This window comes from Neophocaena asiaeorientalis, unplaced genomic scaffold, assembly GCF_003031525.2.
Source record: "Neophocaena asiaeorientalis asiaeorientalis breed wild unplaced genomic scaffold, Neophocaena_asiaeorientalis_V1.1 scaffold106, whole genome shotgun sequence".
Lineage (NCBI taxonomy): Eukaryota > Metazoa > Chordata > Mammalia > Artiodactyla > Phocoenidae > Neophocaena > Neophocaena asiaeorientalis.
The window spans coordinates 2092297-2115834 of NW_020172597.1; the positions used below are offsets into that span (position 1 = coordinate 2092297).

Genomic DNA, 23538 nt, shown 5'->3' on the forward strand with positions numbered 1-23538 from the left:
CCTTTGAGCCAGGCTGTCCCAGCCCTTCCCATCTCACCAGCACCCAGGGCGGCACCTCTCTGTTCCTCCAAAAGGATAAGGTCTGTGCCCCAGGGGAGGGGCCTTCTTGTCCTGCTGGTCTGAAAGCTTCTCCCCACATCACACATAAAATCCTAGCCCCAGACCTAACCTCTCACCCGCCTCCGCATTCCTAGTTATTTTCACTTTGAGACACAGTGTATTCTTGCAATTCCAGAGGCACCCAAATCCATGCCCTGACTTCAAGCCCAAGCTGCTCCCCTGCCTACAGCTGAACAAAACAGGCAGACCTTGTGTCTAGTCAAGAAAACAAACATTGAGAAGGAACCAGAAGCCCACTCACAGGTCCAAGCAAAGAAGGGTGGTGCGCCGTGGGGAACACCTAACAGATGGATCTGACGTGGCCGGGGCCGTCAAGGATGGCTTCCTGAGACAGAGGCAGCCATGGACCAGAGGACTGCATCATGATCAACAAAGCCACAGGCTGGCATCTGGGGCCCCCTGAGGCAGGGCCTTGCAGGCCCAGATAAAGACTTTGGTTTTATTCTGGGGGCAGAGGAGAGGCCCCAGAACCCCCTGGGGGGTTTTGAGCCAAGGTTCAATTGCATTTTAGGAAGATCACCCCAGCTGCTGCTGTGTCCCCGCAGGAGATGGCAGTGGCTCAGGCTATGTGGTGACCATGGACTCGGAGAAAAGTAAGAGAACTCAAGTCACATTTAGGTGACAGGGCCACAGGGCTTGGAGATAGCTGGAAGGCAGAAAGGGAGAGGGGGAAGGTTGGAACAACTCAGGTTCCAGCTTGCCCAGCAGGGTGTGGAGTGTACCAGTTACTGAGACTGGGAGTTCTCATTTAGACATTTGAGTTTGCAGGGCCTCTGGTAAAAGCAGGGACAGTCAATGAGCAGGGAGTTAGCTATGTGTGTGTCTGGAGTTGGGCAGAGAGGTGTGCTCTGGAGATAGAAGTTCTGGAGCTGGGGGTATTGCCCAGGGAGAGGAGGGAGCCTGAGAAGTGGGACAGGGAACAAGTCTGAGGATCCCCACCATTTAAAAATTGGGTAGAGGAGAAGGATGCCATGGAGGAGATCATGAAAGAACCACCAGAGAAACTGGAGGGAAACAGAAGGGAAATGGGGGGCGGGGGTGAGTCACGTGAAGGCTCTAGGAGGAGGGGTTAGGGGAGACTGGAGAGAGATGACCACGTTTCGATACCAGTGGGAAAGAGGAGGCTGTCCTGTAGTCTGGAGTGGTCACGATGGCGGTCGCCAGCATGGGCTCTGGAATCTGACGACCGGCTCCCTAGGTGGTCCACTCTCTGTCTGTGGGACCAGGTGGCTGGGTTTTCTCTTTAATAAAATCAGGATAAAGACATCCGTGCCTGATCACACTGGTGCCAAGAGCTTACTAAGCACTAAATAAATGTTAGCTATCGTGGGGCAGAAGTGGACATTATCAATAGTAATGGGCTCCTGAGATGGTAGGAAGTATGGTCACAGGTAGAAGATCCTGGCCGGGAGAATGGCACCTCCTCTAGAGCAAAAGGAGGGGGAGGGGGAGGATGGATGCAGAGATAGGCAGGTGTGTAGACTTGGGGGCGAGAAGTTGAGGGGTTAAAGTTGCTGTTAAAGGGCAGGTGCAGCAGACATGGCTGAGGGAGCAAGCTGCAAGGACGGGGAGTCTGCAGGGCAAAAGCAGAACTGGTGTCAGTGTTCGGGGTGATGGCCAGGTCCACGTCAGGAGATGGGAGAGGGCAGCTGAGATGGAACAGGAGAGAAGGTCCGTGGAAACAAGGGAGTCAAAGAACCCAGAGGCCGAGGGGTGGGGCAGGTCCTCCAATCGCTACTGAGGTCATCCAGCACAGGGACAGGACTTCCGTGAATGAGGGGAACACCTGGGAGAGGTAACGAGGGATGAAGGGGGCAAGGCTGAGTGGCTGGAGGAGTGGTGGCAGAGAAAATGAGAAGCTCCCACTGGGTGACGCAAGATGGACTGGGGAGGGAAAGTGGAGGTAAGGAGCCCACCGCACAGAGCGGATACTGCAGGCATTGCGAGAGGAGGAGACGGCTGAGGGAGGTGTTACCGTCTGCAAAGCTGGGACACACATGCTGGAGATGAGTGCCTCTCTGCACATCAGCGCTAGACCAGGCAGATCCTCATTTTGGTGCTGTTTGATTCTGAGCAGGTTTTGAAATCCACCCCTGGCTTACTCTGCCCGCTCTGGTGCATCTGTCTCCGAGGAGCTGCTGGGCAGCTGCCCCTGTTCTGTAGAGTCTGCCTGAAGAGGCCCTCCTTGCTCACCTCTCTCCCCTTTCCTCCTTCTGCCTCCCAGAGACCCTGAGCTCACAGCCAGGACAAGATGCTCTCAGCTCCTGTCCATTCCCGTTTTTCCAACAGGTCTCATATAAGGACCTTTAAGCTCTGTGAGGAAGGAGATTCCACTCCTGTCCTGCCTTCCTGACTCCCCTGGCCCCGGGCAGAGCTGGCTCCCAGACTCTCTCTTCCTCAGTCACTTTCAGCACCTTATTCAAGACCAAGCAAACAGTCCCCTCGGAGCCAAGTGAAATCTCACGGTCCCTCCAGCCTGCAGGCGGTTCAGGATGCTGATGTGTGGCTCCCGGGCCAGCCCATTCCTCTCCTGTGCTCCCCCCACTCCAGCCTGTCACATGCAGACTTTCCAGCCCCTCCAGTCTGCTGACCTCAGCCCCAGCCTGGAACCCACCCGGGTGCCTCTGCATGTGGCAGACTGTGGCCCTGGGGAGAAGGGCGATCTATATGCCATGAGATTTCTGCTGCATGCCAAAGGGCCGGAATCTTCCCTGAGCCAGACCCAAGCTCCACATCTTTGCCCCTCCTCCCATGCCCTTTCTCTGCCCACTCTGCCAGCTTCTTCTGCTGGGGGTTGGGGGTTTCTGGTTTATGAGTTCCCCTCCCTGTTCTCCCTGCACGCAGGCGCAGGTGCGTGCGCGCACGCACACACACACACACACACACACACACGCACGCACACACAATTTCTGCCTTTCTTCCTTTTGCCTGTGTTGAAGGGCCTCCAGATCCCTTTCGGGCAGGGTGCCTCGGGAGGCTCCTAATCACACCGGAGCAGCTGGAGCTTGATCCCATCCTCAGCGATGCCTTCTGACATTTAATGAGTTAAGGAGCTAAATCCCCTTCATCCCAGAGCGGCTGAGCTAGCTGCCGTGCTGGCTGCCACGCTGCCGACTGCAGGAGCAGGGGGTCAGGACGGTGGGAGGAGGGCCAGGACCACACCAGCCACGCCTGTATCTACACAGCGGTGTGCTCCCCCGTGCACATCCGCACAGGTGCAAATGCAGATACAGACATGGGTGCCTGTGAGCACATGTGAATGTGCGCAGGGACATGGCCCATCGGGCATCATCCAGGCCGGGACCAGCCACCTACCTCCTCCAAATGGCCAGCACGCTCATCACAGAGCCCAGGACGAGGAGGGCTGAGATGGTCACAATGGTGACGATGACCGCGGGGCTCTGGTCCTTGGACCCCGAGGCAGCTGGGAGGGAAACCATGAGGTTGAGAGAGGCAGAGGACCAGGCTCCCAGGGAAGCTCCAAGGACAGACTCCTGTCCTCACCCCACAGCAGGATTCCCACAGCACCTCCGCACTCGGCCCGGCCTCCCGGCGGCAAGGGAGCAAGGCAGCCCCACCAGCCACAGTGGCACGTGGAGCTTCCTCTTTTCCCAGGGCAAGGCACTTCCACTGCAGCCCAGCTCTGAGACAGAGGAGCAGGCATCCAGACAGGCAGGCCCAGGACTCCCTTTTTGCCTTTCTGATGCACAATGAAGGTAGCTCTGCAGGGGGATGGCCTCTCATCCAAGCTCCCCAGCCCCCATCCAGAACTGTCACCAGCAATAATGATGAGTTAACATTTAATGCACACTTGCTCCATTCAAGACTAAGTGATCCAAGCCAGTAAGGTGTTACTGTTTCCATTTTATAGCTGAGGAAACTGACACTGAGAAAAGTTGTATAATTTGCCCAAGGTCACACAGCTAACAAACCGTGAACCTAAGATTCGAACCTGATTCCTAAAGCCTCTGCTTTGAACTATTTCCCCAGGGGAAGAGCCAGGCTCTCAGCCCCATCCATCCATCCATCCATCCATCCAACATGTGTGCCAGGCTGGCACTAGTTCTGGGGAGATAGCAATGGATGAGCCAAAATCCCAGCTCTGGAGGGGTGTACCGACCAGTGTGGGAGACAGAAATGAAAAATCTTAACTGTAGAATGAAAAAAAAAAGAGACATGAGCAGAGCTGAGCAGAGGCATGATAATTTCTTCCTAAAGCCAGCAAGGAAGGTTTGCAGAAAAGGCGTCATCTGCACTGGACCTGGAAGATTGAAAGGGTTGTTGATGATGCTTAGATGCACCTGCTGGGTCTGGAAAACGGCAAGTCATCCCATGTGGCTGGAAAACAGACTGCCTGGAGGCAGAGATGCAGATGCAAGATATGAAGGTATGAAGCTGGAGGGCAGGAGGGTGAAGGGAGCTGGGGGAGGAGACAGAACCGGAAGGTCCTTGAATGCTAGGCCAGGAGTATGAGCCAGGATATCCCGAGGGTAACAGGGAGCTCAAGCGATAGACAGAGTTCCTGCCCACGGGGAGAGGAGTGAGGGGATCTGCTGGCTCGCGAGCGGGGAGAGAGGGGAGGTGTTTGAGAGACGTGACAGTTTGGGGTAACTGTCAAGAACGGGGAAAATGCTACGCAGCCCTGAAGACTAAACTGAGATTAGAAAAATACAACTCTGCAGGCAGCCTTGGCGAGGGACAGAGGAGGACAGCCAAGCCTGGGGACTAGAGGGGCAGGTGCAGCACGATGTCCGGGGAATGAGGGCCGGCAGAGGTGGGGCGTGTTTCTGCCGGGAGAATCTGTGCGCACTGGGGAGAGATGATTGTGGGGACGGGAGGGGCTGAGAGCCTGGGAGATGAGGTCAGATCCCAAGAGGTGCTATTAGGATGTCACAGAGCAAGTGAGGAAGAGGGATAGAAGAGGAAGGAAGAGTTAGAGGCCAACAAGGTCAGGGTCAAAGAGCAGATTTCAGAGCCGGGGAACTGGGTCCAGGGTCCAGCTGGTGGCGGCAGGCGGTGGAGTTGCCAAGGACTGTTCGAAATGAAGTATCCATGTGGACGCGGAAACTGAGGATGGAGCTAAAAGTGGTTGTGGTCCGCAGCCCCTGAGACGGCCCTCCCGGATTCGCCACCTCCTGGTGTTCCTTCCCCTTGAGTGTGGGCGGAACACAGTCACTGGCTTCTCATGAACAGAATACAACGAAAGTGATGGGATGTCACCTCCATGATTAGGTTACAAGAGACTGGCTTCTGTCTCGGGTGCCTTCTTGCGCTCTCTCTCTCTCTCTCTCTCTCTCTCTCTCTCTCTCTCTCACAGTCTCTGGAAGAATCTAGTTGCTGGGTTATAAATAGCCCTTGGAGAAGCCCAGGAGGCATGTGCCTGCCTCCCGCAGACAGCCAGCAGGAGCCCGAGCAGGGGGGCAGACACTCCCTCCCCACTCCGCCCCAGGTAAGCCTGGAGATGACTGCAGCCCCAGAGGACACCTTGATTGCAGCCTTTGAGAGACCTCAGACAGGTGGCACCCAGCTAAGCCTTGCCCATATTCCTGACCCAAGGAAACCATGACATAATAAACATCTGTTGTTTTTGGCCGCTGAGTTTTGGGGGTAATTTGCTACACAGCAATGGGTAACTAATACAGCGGTGAAGCATGGTCCTTCCTCGTGATCCTGATTTGGGGTCACAGCTCACTGGAAAAAGTACTCTGCAGATTGGGGAACCACTCCCCACAGCCAGGGCCACAGCAAAGGAGGCTGCCCGGAAGCTAAGCAGTGTATCTACCAACTAAGAAGCACCAAATTAAGGGAAGTCATCAGTCCTCTTCAGCTACCGGCTCCCAGCTCCCGCCCTCTGCCACACCCACTCCAGCCAAACCCACGAGCCTTTGTTCTGATGGCTTTCTCTATCCAAAATGCCTTCCCTGCCCACCTCCACACACTCAGACGTTCCCCAGCCTTCAAGACACAGCTCTAATCTCTTGCCAGCACCTGGCCGAGGTCTGGCAGAGACACAGGCGTTCGAGCAAGAAGTGCTGTTTTCCTTTCCCAGAACTCAAACTCCCTCCACATTTTATCTCCACTTCCCTTTGGGCTCAGAACTCTTCCTATCTTGGATTAGACTCATGTAGCAGGTTGGAAAGAATTATTATCTAGACAGCTGGTGCCAGGATGCCTCTTAGGGGGAACTGCCTTTGTCCGGGAAAATACTTTCGTGAGCTGCTCGGGTAGATAGAGGTGAGATCCTGAGGGCTGGGTTAGCAGCAGGAGAACAACAAAAGAGAGCGCTAAATGCTCTGCACGCATCAGGAGGGGGGACTGGGGGTGGGTGGGGAGAAGAGGAACCGGGGCAGGGAAGCCAAGGGAGGAGCGGGTAGCACCATACCATGCCGAAGAGCTGGAGCTGCGTTAGGATTGGGAATATCTGATGTTCAGCTTTTGTTTTGATAAGAGCGTTATTGAGAAATTATTCTCATACCGTACAATTCACCCATTGAAAGTGTACAATTCTCCTGGTGTTCTTCTGTTTGTTTTGGGCCACACTACGCAGCTCATGAGGTCTTAGTTCCCTGACCAGGGATTGAACCCAGGCCCTGGCAATGAACGCGCCGAATCCTAACCACTTCTCCCGGCGTTTTGCTCTGTTTACCGCTGCAGGTGCAACTCCCTTCATGTGCCCCAACCCTCAGGGAGGATTGGATGCTAGGGTGATAGATGTCAGGGCCTGGCAGTCCAGAGGGTGAGCTGGGCCTCACCCCTCTGCTTCACACTGTAAGGCCTAGTGGGAAGAGGGACGGGGGCCCACATTTGAGTCTATCATGGCAGTGACAAAGCAGCAGGATGGGAACAAGAATTTAGCGGTCAAGGGCAAGAAGTGACCAGGAGACAAAAATTTCTCCCAAGAAAAGAGAAGAATCTTGGAGAGGGCACAGGATGTTCCCACGAGACATGGGAGGTTCTGGGAGGCAGGGAGACACCAGCTGAGACCCGGGTTATAGTTGTTCATGGGCCCCTCCCCTGTGAGTTCCTCCAGGACAGGTACCCAATGTAAGCCACTAGTTGTTGGGTTCCAAATTCATGCTTCTTTTTTTTTTGGCCACACTAAGCAGCATGTGGGATCTTAGTTCTCCCACCAGTTCCACCGTGCCCGCTGCAGTAGAATCGCAAAGTCTTAACCACTGAACCGCCAGGGAAGTCCAAACAAATTCACCCATTAATTAGGTTGTGACTGAACTGTTCTGCAGGTTCCCTTAACTGCACCGATAACACACCACCACCCCCCGCCCCGCCCCAATTTGCCTCCCTGCTCCAGCCCCGGGCTGGGTTTTCTCTTCACGTGACACATCACTTACCCTCCCCCAGGGTCTGCACTTCAATGCTGGGGTTGAAGCTCTGGGTCTCCCAGGAGGGCCCCGGGGAAGCCGCCCGGATCTGAAAGACGTAGCGGGTAGCCGGCTTGAGGTTGGTGACGGTGACCGCAGGCTCCCCTGTCTTCACCGTGGAGTAAGTCTGCTCACTCTGACCCTGGGGAGGGACCGAGAAGTGAGGCCCAGACCCAGGGCTGGCCCCACGCTCCTGGGAGAATGTCGGGGGGAAGGAGTAGGGAGGAACCTGGGCTGGTGGAATAACTCCACTTGTCTTGGGGAGATCCCACAGCTTTCTTCCATAGGATCGCCAGCCCCTTTCTCCACCACGAGCTCCCACCCATACTCGGTGGTACTTGTAGCTGAGAACAGCCCCATCTCCAAGTAAGAGAAACTTTAGAGAAGATGCTGGCCTTCAAAGGGATGCTAGAATGAAGGGCATCAGGGCCTGGCAGTCCAGAGGGTGAGCTGCACCTGACCCCTCAGAGGAAAGAAGAAGACAAGGGCCTGACACCTGCTCGGCCCTTGTCAGATCACACAGCTTTTCCTTCCCCTTGGCATCGGACTTTCACAATGTCCTGCAAGGCATGGATTCACAGATAAGGAATCGGGCTCAGAGGGGTAGAGAGGCTCTCCCACGGCCCCCAGCAACGGTCCACTCACTGCCCGCTGCTGGGCTAGACCCTATAGGAGCCAACTTCCTACAGTCCTCACAGCAGCGTTCCTATCTCCTTTAACAGGTGAGGCTCACATCAAAGAAGGGTTGGGGTGACACCTTCTCGATTCCTTCAGGTCCCGTGCTCTGTGCTCTACATCGTCCTGCCCCCAACACATCTGATAATGGCACCTGCTGGACATGCCACCATTATTTTGTCTCCGCCCACACGCCCTTATTAGAGCCCCTGCCACACTCACAGCCCCCAGAGGTGCACCTCCCCTATACCTGTGGCCCCAGCTCTAGGGCCGTGGTATTCAGGAATCAGGGAAGACTCTGACCCAAGCTGGGCCAATCAGAATCTCCCTTCCGGGCATTTGAACAAACCACCGAAAGACAGGGCAATGACTGCATGACCTATGAGACGGGACAGGCTCAGGGCGGGGAGGAGGAAAGGGGCAAGGCTGCCAGCCTCGGCAGCTGCCAGGCGCTAGGAGCAAGGCCCCTGCAGAGGAGGTGGAGCTGGTGCACAGAGAGAAGTCGGCGTGAGGAGCTCGTGACACCAGCCACACTTCTGGTCATCGGGCTCCATGAGACATTCCTGAAGGCTTTCAAACACAGCCCCTTTGGTACTGGCTCCTCTTTTCAAGGGTTTTTGTTCCCAGCAACTTCAAACTTCCTAAGGGCCTGGAAGCAACTACCCAGCTCAGTGCTGGGACTGTAGCTATGCTGTGATCCCCAAGTGTCAGTTCAATGAGCCCTTTCTAAGCAACTGCTGCGTGCCTAGCTCCTTCCCAGTGATCTTCGCTGCGGTCTCCTAGACATCAGGGATCCCCAGAGCTCTGCCCTGACTTCTCTTCTCATTCATGCCCCACTCCCTTGGTCATCCCTTCTGCTCCCTTGGCTTCAGCTACTATCTCTATGCTGAAAGCCCCCAACTCTGTTTCTCTCTCTGTCTCCATCTCTCTCTCTCAACTCACAGCTCTCCAGACTTCTCGAATTCAAAAACCTTGACTGATTCAGCAAAGAACTCCCTGGAGTCACCGAGGAGGGAGTGAAGTCCTGACACATGTAGTGCTAAGTTGAAAGCAAGGTTTCGCTTTAATGAATACAATTGGCACCAAGGTGAGAAACAGTTTAACGGCAGATTACATGTCAAATTCAAACAGTTTGAATTTAAATTCATAAGTTTATTAACTTATGCGGAAAAGAGACAGTGGACCCGGATGTAACTCCACTTGTCAAACCATGGTTGAGCTGCAACCACAGCTGACAACAGATACAAGAGGTCAGCAAAAATCAGCAAGAAGTATCCTATGAGAACCAACTGGCGATATGGAGTTTACAATAAGGATCGCTGTATATTTTCTATTCTTATTTGTAAATGATGGGTTACACATCCCTCACGTCAGCAAAATTACAATATCTCACACGTTCATCGTTCTGCAGAGCTGGCTGCTAAACGTTTCCCAACACGGGGGTCCCATGACCTAGTGTGCTCCCACCGTGGTACCTTTCTGTAAAATTTGAAACAATGTATTTCTGCATTCTTTTTCTTAAAAGGATTGCAAATTGTATGTACGTGATTCCGCCACACAAAATCTGGATCAGCCCCCAGAGAAGGCTTCTTGTCAACTGTACACACTAGGCAGAAGTGGTGAAAATGGACATGATGACCAGTGATGAACGGAGACGTGGGGAAAGAGGGAGAGCAGTGGGGTCCATGGTGAGGAGAGGACAGGAAGAAACCCCGGCTGGGGAGGCCCCTGAGGGGGCCTGTGGAAATGTTTAGAAAGAAAGAAAGAAGGACTTCTGCTGGGAGGTGCTTATGAAGAGAAGGAAGCCAGCGGGTGAGGGGGGCAGATCACAGCCAGGAATGCAGCCCCAGGTCCCTCCCAGACCCCGACTCACCTTCTCATAGTATCTGATCTCATACTCCGTGCCGTTGGCCCCTGGGGCTCCAGCGGGGATGGGCTCCCGCCACGACAGGGACACACTCTGGGGCTCCACTCGGTCCCTGCGGATCTCATCCTCCTCCCATGGTGCTGAAAGTAATGCAAGGTTCTGGACCCAGATCTGACTGTGGGGCAGGGACAGGGGCTGGAAAGTCTGGACAAGAGGGGATTAGGGGCGGGGCTACTGGAGCCACAGAAGCATGACCAAAGGGTCTGTGGGGGACAGGATGCTCCTGAGGCACGGGGCTTGAGGGACTAGAGGGAAGGGAGGCCCCTCTCACCCCACAGCTCTCTGCTTCCCTGGCTCCTCGGGGGAAAGCATCAGGCCACGTGCTGCTTGCCCACACCCTATACTCCAGCTTCCCTCATGGTGGCTGGTTCTAATCCCCCAGGCTCTTTCTATACTCTCTGCGGTTTGGAGACATTAGGGAGCACAGAAGGCAGGAAGACAAGCTACTTAACTATTCTAATAGTCTGGGCAAGAGGTAATATACTCAACAAACTAGGGATAGAAGGAAACTACCTCAACATAATAAAGGCCATATATGAAAAGCCCACAGCTAACATCATACTCAATGGTGAAAAACTGAAAGTTTTCCCTTGAAGATCAGGAACAAGACAAGGATGCCCACTCTTGTCACTTCTATTCAACACAGGACTGGGAGTCCTAGACAGATCAATTAGGCAAGAAAAAGAAATAAAAGGCATCCAGATTGGAAAGGAGGAAGTAAAATGATCTCTCTCCATGGATGACATAATCTTATATGTAGAAAACCCCACAGATTCCACAGAAAACACTGTTAGAACAAATAAACAAATATAGCAAAGTTGCTGGATACAAAATCAAATCACAAAATCATTTGCATTTCTACACACTAACAATGAACAATATGAAACAGAAATTAAGTAAACAATCCCACTTACCATAGCATCAAAAAAGATAAAATATTTAGGAATTAACAGAAAAGCAAAAGACTTGCACACTGAAAACTACAAGACACTGCTGAAAGAAACTGAAGAAGACACAAATAGACAGAAAGACATCCATATTTATTGGGACTTCCCTGGTGGTCCAGTGGTTAAGAATCTTCCTTCCAATGCAGGGGACGTGGGTTCGATCCCTGTTCGGAGAAATAAGATCACAAATGCCGCGGGGCAACTAAACCTGTGCGCCGCAACCACTGAGCCCACATGCCACAACTACAGAGCCCACATGCTCTGGAGCCCACGTGCCACGACTACAGGGTCTGCACGTCACAGCTAGAGAGAAGCCCATGTGCCACAACTAGAGAGAAGCCTGCACACCACAATGAAAAGCCCGTGTACTGCAACAAAATTTCCCATGTGCCACAGCTAAGACCCAACACAGCCATAAATAAATAAATAAATAAAATCTGTGTTAAAAGAAAAAAAAGACACCCATATTTATGGAGTGTAGATTTAATACTGTCAAAATGTCCGTACTACCGAAAGTGACCTAAAAAAATTCAGTGCAATTCCTATCAAAATCCCAATAGCATTTTTTGCAAAAATAGAAAAAAAATTCTAAAATCCATATGGAATCTCAAAGGACCATGAACAGTCAAAATGATCTTGAGAAAGAAAAGTAAACATGGAAGCCTCACACTTTTTTACTTCAAAATGTTACAAACCTACAGTAAACAAAACAGTATGGTACTTGGCATAAAAACAGAACTATAGACCAACGGAACAGAACAGACAGCCCAAAAGTAAACCCTCACATATATGGTCAAATGCTCCTCTACAAGGATGTCAGGGCCACACAATGGGAAAAGGAAAGTATCTTCAACAAATGATGCTGGAGAATTTGATTTTTGTTTTGTTTTGTTTTTTGGCCATGCTGTGCAGCATGTGGCTCTTAGTTCCCCAACCAGGGATTGAACCCATGCCCCCTGCATTGGAAGCGCAGAGTCTTAACCACTGGACCACCAGGGAAGTCCCCAGTGCTGGGGAACTTGAATATCCACATGCAAAAGAATGAATTTGGGCCCTTACCTTCACCACATACAAAAATTAACTCAAAATGAATTACAGGCCTAAATGTAAGACCTGAAACTATAAAACTCCTAGAAGAAAATATAGAGGAAAAGCTTCATGATATTGGATTTGGCAATGATTTCTTGAATATGACACCAAAACACAGGCAACAAAAGCGAAAATAGACAAATGGCACTACATCAAACTAAAAACATCTGTACAGTAAAGGAAACAATCAACAGAGTGAAAAAGCAACCTATGGAATGGGGGAATATATTTACTAACCACATATCTGATAAAGGGTTAATATCCAGGATATAAAAAGAACTCCTACAACTCAACAATAACAAAAAAAACCCACAAATAACCCAATGGGCAGAGGACTTGAATAAACATTTCTCCAAAGAAGATGTGCAAATGGGCAATAAGCACATGAGAAGATACTCAATATCACTAATCATCAGGGAAATGGAAGGCAAAACCACAATGAGATATCACCTCATACTTGTTAGGATCAAAAACAAACAAACAAACAACAGCAGACAAAACAAAAAACAGAAAATAACAAGTGTTGACGAGGCTCTGGAGAAATTGGAACCCTGTGCACTGTTGGTGGGAATGTAAATTGGTACAGCCACTATGGAAAACAGTATGGAGGTTCCTTAAAAAAATAAAAATAGGATGCAACTAGAGATTATCATACTAAGTGAAGTCAGAAAGAGAAGACAAATACCATATGATATCACTTAATATGTGGAATCTAAAATATAACACAAATGAACCTATCTATGAAAAAGAAACAGAATCAAAGACATAGAGAACAGACTGGTGGTTGCCAAGGGGGAGGGGGCTAGAGGAGGGGTGGAGTGGGAGGTTGGGTTTAGCAGATGTAAGCTTTTATACATAGAATGGATAAAAAACAAGGTCCTACTGAATAGCACAGAGAACTATATTCAGTATCTTATGATAAACTATAATGGAAAAAATATTTTAAATGTATATATGCGTATAACTGAACCACTTTGTACAGCAGAAATTAACACAACATTGTAAATCAACTATACTTCAATTTAAAATTTGATAAAAAATACAATAAAATAAAAATAGAACTACCATGTGATGTAGCAACCCCTCTTCTGAGTATATAGCCCAAGGAAATGAAATCACAATTTTGAAGAAATTTCTGCACTTCCATGTTCACTGCAGCATTATTCACAATAGCCAAGATATGGAAACAACATAAGTGTCTGTTGACAGATGAACGGATAAAGACAAGAAAATTATATACGTATATATTTAATGATATGTTATTCAGTGATTAAAAAATAGATATCCTGCCATTAGCAAAACCACAGATGAATCTTGAGGGCATTATACTAAGTGAAATAAGACAAAGAGAGACAAATACTGCATGATCTCACTTATATGTAGAATCCAAAAATGCCAAACTCGGGACTTCCCTGGTGATGCAGTGGTTAAGAATCCACCTGTCAATGCAGGGGACGCGGGTTCGAGCCCTGGTCCGGGAAGATCCCACATGCCGCGGAGCAACTAAGCCCGTGCACCACAACTACTGAGCCTGCGCTCTAGAGCCCGCGAGCCACAACTACTGAAGCCCGCATGCCACAACTACTGCAGCCGAGCACCTAGAGCCCGTGCTCCACAACAAGAGAAGCCACCGCAATCAGAAGCCCACGTACCACAACGAAGAGTAGCCTCCACTCGCCACAACTAGAGAAAGCCCGTGCGCAGCAAAGAAGACCCAATGCAGCCATAAATACATATATAATTTAAAAAAATAAAAATGCCAAACTCATAGAAACAGAGAGTAGATTGGTTTTTGACAAGAGCTAGGGGGTGGGGGAAAGGGGGAGATGCTGGTCAAAGGTACGAACTTCCAATTATAAGATGAATTACATCTGGGGATCTAATGTATGGCATGGTGTAGTTGAAAACTGCTAAGAGAGATCTTGAATGTTTTCACCAGACTCATAAGACATACTTATGTGAGGTGATAGATGCGTTAACTAACCTTCCCATGGCAATCATTTCAGAGTACACACATACACCAAATCATCACATTGTACACCTTAGACTTACATAAAGGTGTAATTCAATTATATCTCAATAAAGCTGGGGGAAAAATAATGTGATGTAGACATACAATGGAATACTATTCAGCCTAAAAAATGAAATCCCATCACATGCAACAACATGGATGAACTTTGAGGACATTATGCTGAGTGAAATAAGCCAGTCGCGAAAAGACAGATTCTGCATGACTCCACTTCTATGAAGTATCTAAAGTAATCGAACTCTTAGAAAGTAGAATGGTGGTTGCCAGGGTCTGGGGGGAAGGCGAAAGAGGAGTTGTTGTTCAAAGGGTATAGAGTTTGCATTTTGCAAGTTGGAAAAGTTCTAGAGGTCTGTTGTACAATAATTGCATATAGGTAACACTACTGTACTGTACACTTAAAAATGGTTAATTTGGTAAATTTCATGTTACATGTTTTTTACCACAGTTAAAAAAAGTATTGATGCCCAGGTCATAAACCCAAAGCAATTAAATCATAATTTCTGTGGGGTGGGACTCAGGCATTAGCATCTTTTTTAAAAGCTTCTCAATGATTCCAGTGTACAGATTTGAGAACCTAGTCTAGATAATGTTGGGGGGGACAGACAGTAGCAAACAAAAAGAAACAAACAAAAGTGTAATCATGCCAGAATAAGGTACCACCAGGTTACTGGGAGGAAAGATCATGACTTCACGATCTTCTAGGAAGGGGCACGATCCCTTGTAGATACAGATGGAGGGCAGAGATAGGAAAGAGCCAGGAATGTCATTTTTAAAAACTACATTTGTTGAAAGTTATCAGATGGCCAGGATATAGAGGGAGAAGAAGGTTGAATTTCAGCCCCGCAGAGCTATATTAGATGAAAGCCTGATAAATCCTGACAATGGAGCTAAAAACTGAGCCCAAGCACCTGCGCTCCCACTGTAGATTGGTAATGAGATCAGTCAGCACCAAAGTGGGGCTGTGAGTACAGCAGACACTACTGGAAACCTATCCAACGGCCATGTCCCCCTTCCCCGCTGACTGAGCCCAGTTTTTGATTCAGGGTCTACTGTCTGCCCTGAGATGACTCAGGTTAATTCTGATTGTTCTAAAACATCTGTGTGCACTCATTCCCTTTGCCAATAATTGGGTTAGGGTTGGGTCCATAATCCAGTTCTGGCCAACAAAAGGAGAAGTCACCTAAGGGGAGGAGGGATTATGGGAAAGGTTTCTGGCTTTTAAAAAGATACCAACATTTTCTATGTCTACATCTTTATTCCTGCCCTGCAACTGAGGACATGGGGTGGGAGAGTGAAGCTGGGGCAAAATGAGAGTAGCATCGACATATATACACTACCGAATGTAAAATAGCTGGCTGGTGGGAAGCATCAGCATAGCACAAAGGAGATGGGCTCGGTACTTTGCGATGACCTAGAGGGGTGGGATAGGGAGAATGGGAGGGAGGCTCAAGAGGGACGGGATACGGGGACACGTGTATGCGTATGGCTGATTCACTTCGCTGTGCAACAGAAACTAACGCAGTATTGTGAAGCAATTATACTCCAATAAAGATCTATTAAGAAAAAAGAAATAAAGGAATAGAGTCACAACTTAAAATAAAAAAAGATACCAACAAGGAAGAAACAGTTCTTTTTCTGCCCTGGATGGTAAGGATATGATGATGTCTGGAGCAGCTGCATCCAACTTGCCACCATAAGGGAGCCAGCCTATGTTATAAGGATGGCAGAGTGGAGTGAAAGAAAGAACCTGGGTCCTTGAGGACACTGTTGAGCTGCTGAATTAACCAAGCTCTAATTCCCCTCTTCTTAGGTAAGCTAATAAGTCATTTCAGTCAAATGTCATTTGCACTGAGACGTATTGTTACTTGCAGCTGAAAGCCTCACAAACCCGTAAAAAGGACAATTCATATATCTTGTTTTGGTTTTTGGGTTTTTTGGCAAACATCAGCTAGTTCCTTGTTCGAGAACAAGTAAACAGAAAACACTAAGAAATTGGGCATATGAAAAAATATTTCTGAATAAGCAAAAAAAAGTATTACTCTAAAGACTCAGGAGGGGACTTCCCTGGTGGTGCAGTGGTTAAGAATCTGCCTGCCAATGCAGGGGACACAGGTTCGAGCCCTGGTCCGGGAAGATCCCACATGCCACGGAGCAACTAAGCCCGTGCGCCCCAACTACTGAGCCTGCGCTCTAGAGCCCGCGAGCCACAACTACTGAGCTTGCACGCCACAACTACTGAAGCCCGCACACCTAGATCCCATGCTCCGCAGCAAAGAGAAGCCACCGCAATGAGAAGCCCGCGCACCGCAATGAAGACTAGCCCCCGCTTGCCATACTAGAGAAAGCCCACACACAGCAACGAAGACCCAAAGCAGCCAAAAATAAATAAATAAATATTTTTAAAAAATGAAGACTCAGGAGGAGCAGATCTTTAAGAACGATTAATATGACAGTTAGAAGAACAAGTAAGGAGGCTGTTTGGCATCTTGAAGAAGATGAAAGAAAACACAGCCTTCTGAAATAGGAGCAGAAGGCCACGAAGAGAAAACAGATGGAGAAGAAAAAGAAACAGGATGAGATGAGATAAAAGTGGAGAAAGTGAGAAAGGCGTGTAGGGAAACTAAAAATGCATTAGCAAAATCAAAATATTTAAAAGTCATTACAAATATAAGGAATTTAACAAAATTACAAGCAGAACGGGAGAGTTAAACCTCTTAGTCCTTGGAACATCAAGTAGACAATAAGAAGGAAACAGAAGAATTAAATAATATAGTACTTAATATATATGGAGATGGAGGGGGAGAGAGAGAACACTGCAGTATAAAAATAATACGCATTGCTTCAAGGTAGCCACAGAATAGTTAAAATGTTTACCATACCTTAGCCCTCAAAGAAAACCACAATAGTTACTTTAAAAAGTAAACATTGGGGACTTCCCTGGTGGCGCAATGGTTAAGAATCCGCCTGCCAATGCAGGTGACATAAAATTAAATAATTTTAGTCGAAACTACAATACTAGAAGAAAACACAGGTGTAAGTCTTCATGACCTTGATTTAGGCAATGGTTTCTTAGATATGAAACCAAAAACACAAGCAACTAAAGAAAAATAAACTGGACTTGATCAAAATTTAAAACTCTGAGCTTCAAAGGACACTACTAAGAAAGTGAAAGACAGGTGGCTGCCATAGGTGGAGGTGAGAGGTGGGCAAAATGGGTGAAGGTTAATCATTAGAGAAATGCAACTCAAAACTACAATGAGGGATCACCTCACACCAGTCAGAATGGCCATCATCAAAAAATCTAGAAACAATAAATGGTGGAGAGGGTGTGGAGAAAAGGGAACACTCTTGCACTGTTGGTGGGAATGTAAATTGATACAGCCACTGTGGAGAACAGTATGGAGGTTTCTTAAAAAACTAAAAATAGGGCTTCCCTGGTGGTGCAGTGGTTGAGAATCTGCCTGCCAATGCAGGGGACACGGGTTCGAGCCCTGCTCTGGGAAGATCCCACATGCCGTGGAACAACTAGGCCTGTGAGCCACAACTACTGAGCCTGCGCGTCTGGAGCCTGTGCTCCGCAACAAGAGAGGCCGCGATAATGAGAGGTCTGCGCACCGCGATGAAGAGTGGCCTCCGCCTGCCGCAACTGGAGAAAGCCCTCGTACAGAAACGAAGACCCAACACAGCCAAAAATTAATTAATTAATTAAAAAAAAAAACAAAACTAAAAATAGAACTACCATATGACCCAGCAATACCACTACGGGGCATATACCCTGAGAAAACCATAATTCAAAAAGAGTCATGGGGTTCCCTGGTGGCTCAGTGGCTGAGAGTCCGCCTGCCAATGCAGGGGACACAGGTTCGTGCCCCGGTCCGGGAAGATCCCACATGCCGCGGAGCGGCTGGGCCCGTGAGCCATGGCCGCTGAGCCTGCGCGTCCGGAGCCTGTGCTCCGCAACGGGAGAGGCCACAGCAGTGAGAGGCCCACGTGCCGCAAAAAGGAAAGAAAAAAAAAATGGGTGAAGGTGGTCAAAAGGCATAAACTTCCTGTTATAAAATAAATAAGTCCTGGAGATGTAATGTACAGCATGGTGACTATAGCTAATAATACTATATTGTATATTTGAAAATTGCTGGGACTTCCCTGACGGTCCAGTGGTTAGGACTCCACATATTCACTGCCAAAGACCCAGGTTCAATCCCTGGTCAGGGAACTAAGATCCTGCAAACCATGCAGTGTGGCCAAAAAAAAAAAACAATTGCTAAGAGAGTAGATCTTAAGAGTTCTTATAACTATGTGTGGCTGTGGATGATCTAGACTTATTGTGATCATTTTACAATATATACAAATATCAAATCATTAAGTTGTATACCTGAAATTAATATCACGTTATATGTCAATTACATCTCCTTTGGAAAAAAAAGTGAGTGGCAACCCACAGAGTAGGAGAAAATATTAGCAAACCATGTATCATAATGGTCATTATGTGTTGAACTGTGTCCCTCCAAAAAGATATTTTGAGGTCCTAACCCCCAGTACCTCTAGAATATGACTTTACTTGGAAATATGGTCTTCACAGAGGTAATCAAGTCAACATGAAGTCATCTGGGTGGGCCCTAATCCAATGTGACTGGTGTTCTTCTGAATGGGGGGAAATTTAGACACAGAGAGGGACTCTCATAGAGAGAAGATGATGTGGAGACACACAGGCAAAAGAGGGCCATGTGACTGGAGTGATGCATCTACAAACCACAGAAGGCCAAGGACTGCCAGCAAACACCAGAGGCTAGAGCAGAGAAAGCATGGCCCAGCTGACACCTTGATTTCAAACTTCTAGCTTCCAGAAGTGAAGAACAAGAAATTTCCTTTGTTTTAAGCCATCTAATTTTGGGTACTTTGTTTTAGCAGCCCTAGGAAAGTAATACAAAGGTATACAGAATATACAGATTAGACAAAAAACCTCTTATAACTCAATGACAAAAAGAAAACCCAGCACATGAAAAGAGGTTCAACACATTAGTCATTATGGAAATGTAAAGTGAAACTGCAGTGAGATACCATTTCATATCCACTAGGATGGCTAAAATCAGCAAGACAAACAAGTGTTGGTGAGGAGGTGGAGAAACTGGAAGCCTTGTACATTTGCTGGTGGGAATGTAAAAAGGTAGAGTTGCTTTGGAAGATAGTCTGGCAATTCCTCAAAAAGTTCAGCAGCTCCTCAAAAAGATAAAAAAGTTTCCATATGTATTGGTCAGCTCAGGCTGCCATAACAAGATACTGTAGACTGGGTGGCTTAAACAACAAAAATGTATTTTCTCACAGTTCTAAAGGCTAGAAATCCCAGACGATGCTTTGCAGATTCATGTTTGTATTCTAGTGAGGGCTCTCTTCCTGACTTGCAGACAGCCACCTTCTTGCTGTGTCCTCACCTGTCTTTTCCTCTGTGTATGCACAAAGAGAGCAAATGAGCTCTGGTGTCTGTTCCTCTTCTCGTAAGGACACTAGTCCTTGGGATTAGGGCCTCGCCCTTATGATCTCATTAACCTTAATTATTTCCTTAAAGGCCCTATCTCCAAATACAGTCACACTGGGGGTTAAGGCTTCAACATATGAACCTGGGAGAGACAATTCAGTCTATGACATCATATGACCTAGCAATTCCACTCCTAAGTATATACCCAAGAGGACTGAAAACCTGTTTCCACAAAAACTTGTACATGAATGTTCATAGCACCATTACTCTAATAGCCAAAAAGCAGAAACAGTCCAAAGTCCATAAACTGATGAATGAATACACAAAATTGTGGTGTATCCATACAATGGAACATTAGTCAGCCATAAAAGGAATGGCATACTGATACATATTACAACATGGACAAACCGTGAAAACATTATGCTAAGTGAAAAAAGACAGACGTAAAAGTCCACATACTGTATAATTCCATGTATATAAAATGCCCAGAATAGGCAAATCCATAGAAACAGAGAGTAGATTAGTAGTTATTAGGGGCTGGAGGGGGTGGGAGGAATGGGAAGTGACTGTTAATGGGTTTCTTTGGGGGATGATGAAAATGTTCTGGAATTAGAGAGTTTGTGATAGCTGCTAGGAAAAATGACTGAATTGTACACTTTAAAAGGTAAGTGAAATTTTATGGTATGTGAATTATATCTACAAAGAAAATGACAACATGAACAATGTGATATATTATGTATAAAAACATACTGGATGTGACCAAAGCTATTCTTAGAGGAAATTTCATAGGCTTAAAATATTAAAACTATAATATAAAAACTAAGCACTGGGACTTCACTGGTGGTCCAGCAGTTAAGACTCCGTGCTCCCAATGCAGGGTTCGATCCCTGGTCAGGGAACTAGATCCCACATGCACGCCACAACTAAATATCCAGCGTACTGCAACTAAGTCTGCATGCTGCAATGAAGATCCTGCCTGCAGCAACAAAGATCCCATGTGCTGCAACTAAGACCTGGCACAGGCAAATACATAAATAAATATTTTTAAAAAAAACAACTAAGCACTGAACTCACCTAGAAAAAGACTTCAGGAAATCAGAAGGATGGTAGTAATAAAGATAAAATCATAAAATAAGTGACAAAAGTAAAGAGCAGTGGAATTGATAAGTTCAAGAGCTGGTTATTTGTCATAACCAATAAAATAAACTTCTAACCAGAATAATTCTAAAAAAGACATCACAGGACACAATATGAAGAAAGAGAAAGTAGAGTTAACTCCAGATACTATGGAAAGTTTTTAAATAAGCGTTTCTGGGCTAATAAATTAGAAAAAGATAATCAAAAGATTTTCTATGAAAGTACAGATTAACAAAACTGATTCAAGAAGAAGTTATAGAAAAGATTGAGAACATCAGCAAGGTACAGTTTCCCAGGCAGTTTTGCATGCCTTCAAAGAATGATAATTATGCTATTTAAACTGTCCCAGAACAGAGAAAAAGACGAGATTATTCCTGATGCCTTTTTCAAAGCCAGCCCAAAATGCTAAAACTTGACAAAGAACACAATAATTTAAAAAAAAACCACTCTCGGGGGCTTCCCTGGTGGCGCAGTGGTTGAGAGTCTGCCTGCCGGTGCAGGGGACACGGGTTCGAGACCTGGTCTGGGGGGATCCCGCATGCCGCGGAGCCGCCGGGCCCGTGAGCCATGGCCGCTGAGCCTGCGCATCTGGAGCCTGTGCTCCGCAACGGGAGAGGCCGCGATAGTGAGGGGCCCGCGCACCGCTGTGAGGAGTGGCCCCCGCTTGCCACAACTAGAGAAAGCCCTCGCACAGAAACGAAGACCCAACACGGCCATAAATAAATAAATTAAAAAAAAAAAAACTACTCTCTCTTATAAAGGTAGATGGAAAAAATATTAAAATATAAGCAAATTAATTCAGCAAATATTAAAAGAATAATACAGTCATCGGCAGTAGGGTATAATCTAGGAAGGCAAAAAGAACTCACACTGAAAAAATCCATTAATAGAATTCATCGTATCGAAAGGTCAAAGACAAAAAATCGTGGTCATCTTGAAAGATGCTCAAGAAGCATTTTGTAAAATTAACATCCATTGCTGATTTTTCTGAAAAGTTCAGTAAAAAGTGAAAGCATTATACGGCCAAGGGGCTAAAAGCAGGGCTTTGGTATTAGACAGACCTGAGTTCAAAGATGGGTCTCGACTACTAGCTGGCTGACTTTGGATAATTCACTTGGCGTCTCAGACTTCAGTTTCACCATCTGAAAGATGATTATCATTCGATTTAAATGAATTAATGTAGAAAATCATATTGCACAGTGCCAAACACAGAGCAGCACTCAATCAGTGAAAGTATTTTTATTAACAAAATGGAAACAGAAGAGTATTTCCTTAACATGATTTTTAAATCCATCTATATCAAAACAGGATTATTATCAGGAAATACCAGATAAAAATTTGTGTTACGTATATTATACAAAAGGGGTTTTATAGTAGATAGTTCTAGGTATGGATATAGAAATAGAAAAAAATGTGGAAGGATATACTCCAAGATATTAGTAGTTGTATATCTCTGGATAATAGGATTATGGGTGCTCATTTTCTTTTTCTATTCTGAAATTTTAAAAATATAAATGCAATAGCAAATGTTAAATCATAATAGAGATAGTAAAAAAAAAACAACAAACTGTTGTTCCAGAAAATCAGGCAAGTTGGGAAATCTCTCCCAAAAGGCAGAGGAAATGGATTAAGGGCTGAAAATGATAAAGGAAGCGACAAGATTTGAGAATCAGAAAATGGACGTACAACTCAAGGTTTAGAAAGAGTCTTAAGAGAGAAATCAGAGTTATCAGAAGTTCTAGTCAAAGTAATAACTGGAAATAAAAACTGAAAAAAAAATTTTCCAGGAATAAAAAAAGGTATGCAGATCCAAAGTTTTACTGTGTTCTAGCCAAACTCAATGAAAAGAGGTCAATATTGGTTAAAGTTTATTTTCACCAGTAGCCTAAGAATTATACAAACATCCATGTGTGTACACATTCATATTCAAGTCACCTACAAAACAATGATTACCCTGGCCTCAGACTATTCTGCAATACGACTGCCATCAGACGGGGAAGCAGAGTCACAAACGGAACATATCTTCTCAGATATGAAAAGACCATACCACTCACTCACTTATCTTTCTTGCAAAGGATACTTGAAGGATTACTTGAAGCTGAGTGAGACAAATCAAAAGTAAATGTCAAGAATGAGGAAGATGTAGTATAAAAGGATTGTAGGTCTTCATTTATTCATCTCAATTCCAGACTCCGAAATGTGACTTATGTGTTGACCAGTGAATTCTATCGCCCCTGACAGTCTGACCCTCCGTGCTTCCTTGCTCTTTTCCAGGACTATGAAAGAGGGTGACAATGCAGCAAAACCCTTGCAGAGGCCGAGGGACGAAGTCAGAGGGATACACACAGGGTCCCTCTTTCTAAGACAGGAAAGAAGGAGGTATGATTCTGGTTCCCACTGAAATTTCCGAGAAGGGAGGGCAAAAGATTGAGGAACCTTCCACCCCTTTTGCCGGGAAACGAGAGGCAAGGCAACTGCAGAGTTGGATGTGGGGCATAGACTTTCCGCGAGGTCAGGAAAAGGAGCACGCACTGGCTCCCGCAGAATCACTAACACTCATAACCTCTCTGGCCCAGAGGCACAGAGTCACCTGTATCCTCAATCTCTCCTCCGTGGCCTTCGGGAAGGGGGCTGACCTCGATGGGGGGTCGCCAGGGTCGGGGATTTTTGTTTAAGACCAGCGATCGCAGTTTATCCGGGGTGGCTGCGGGCTGTGGGGATGCTCGCGGTGGGCTGGACGGGCGGGCGCGCGGGGTGCG

At 47.0% G+C, this 23538-nt stretch overlaps 1 protein-coding gene across 1 annotated transcript in view; it reads right to left on the reverse strand.

Annotated features, from left to right (window-relative positions):
• Positions 1-23538, reverse strand: part of LOC112395502 (ephrin type-A receptor 10-like) — a 35058-nt gene that overhangs the window by 7263 nt on the left and 4257 nt on the right. Inside the window, 4 exon segments of the mRNA XM_024738740.1 lie at positions 1660-1769; positions 3436-3544; positions 7470-7641; positions 10048-10181. Of these exon segments, the coding sequence (XP_024594508.1) occupies positions 1660-1769; positions 3436-3544; positions 7470-7641; positions 10048-10181 (525 nt within the window).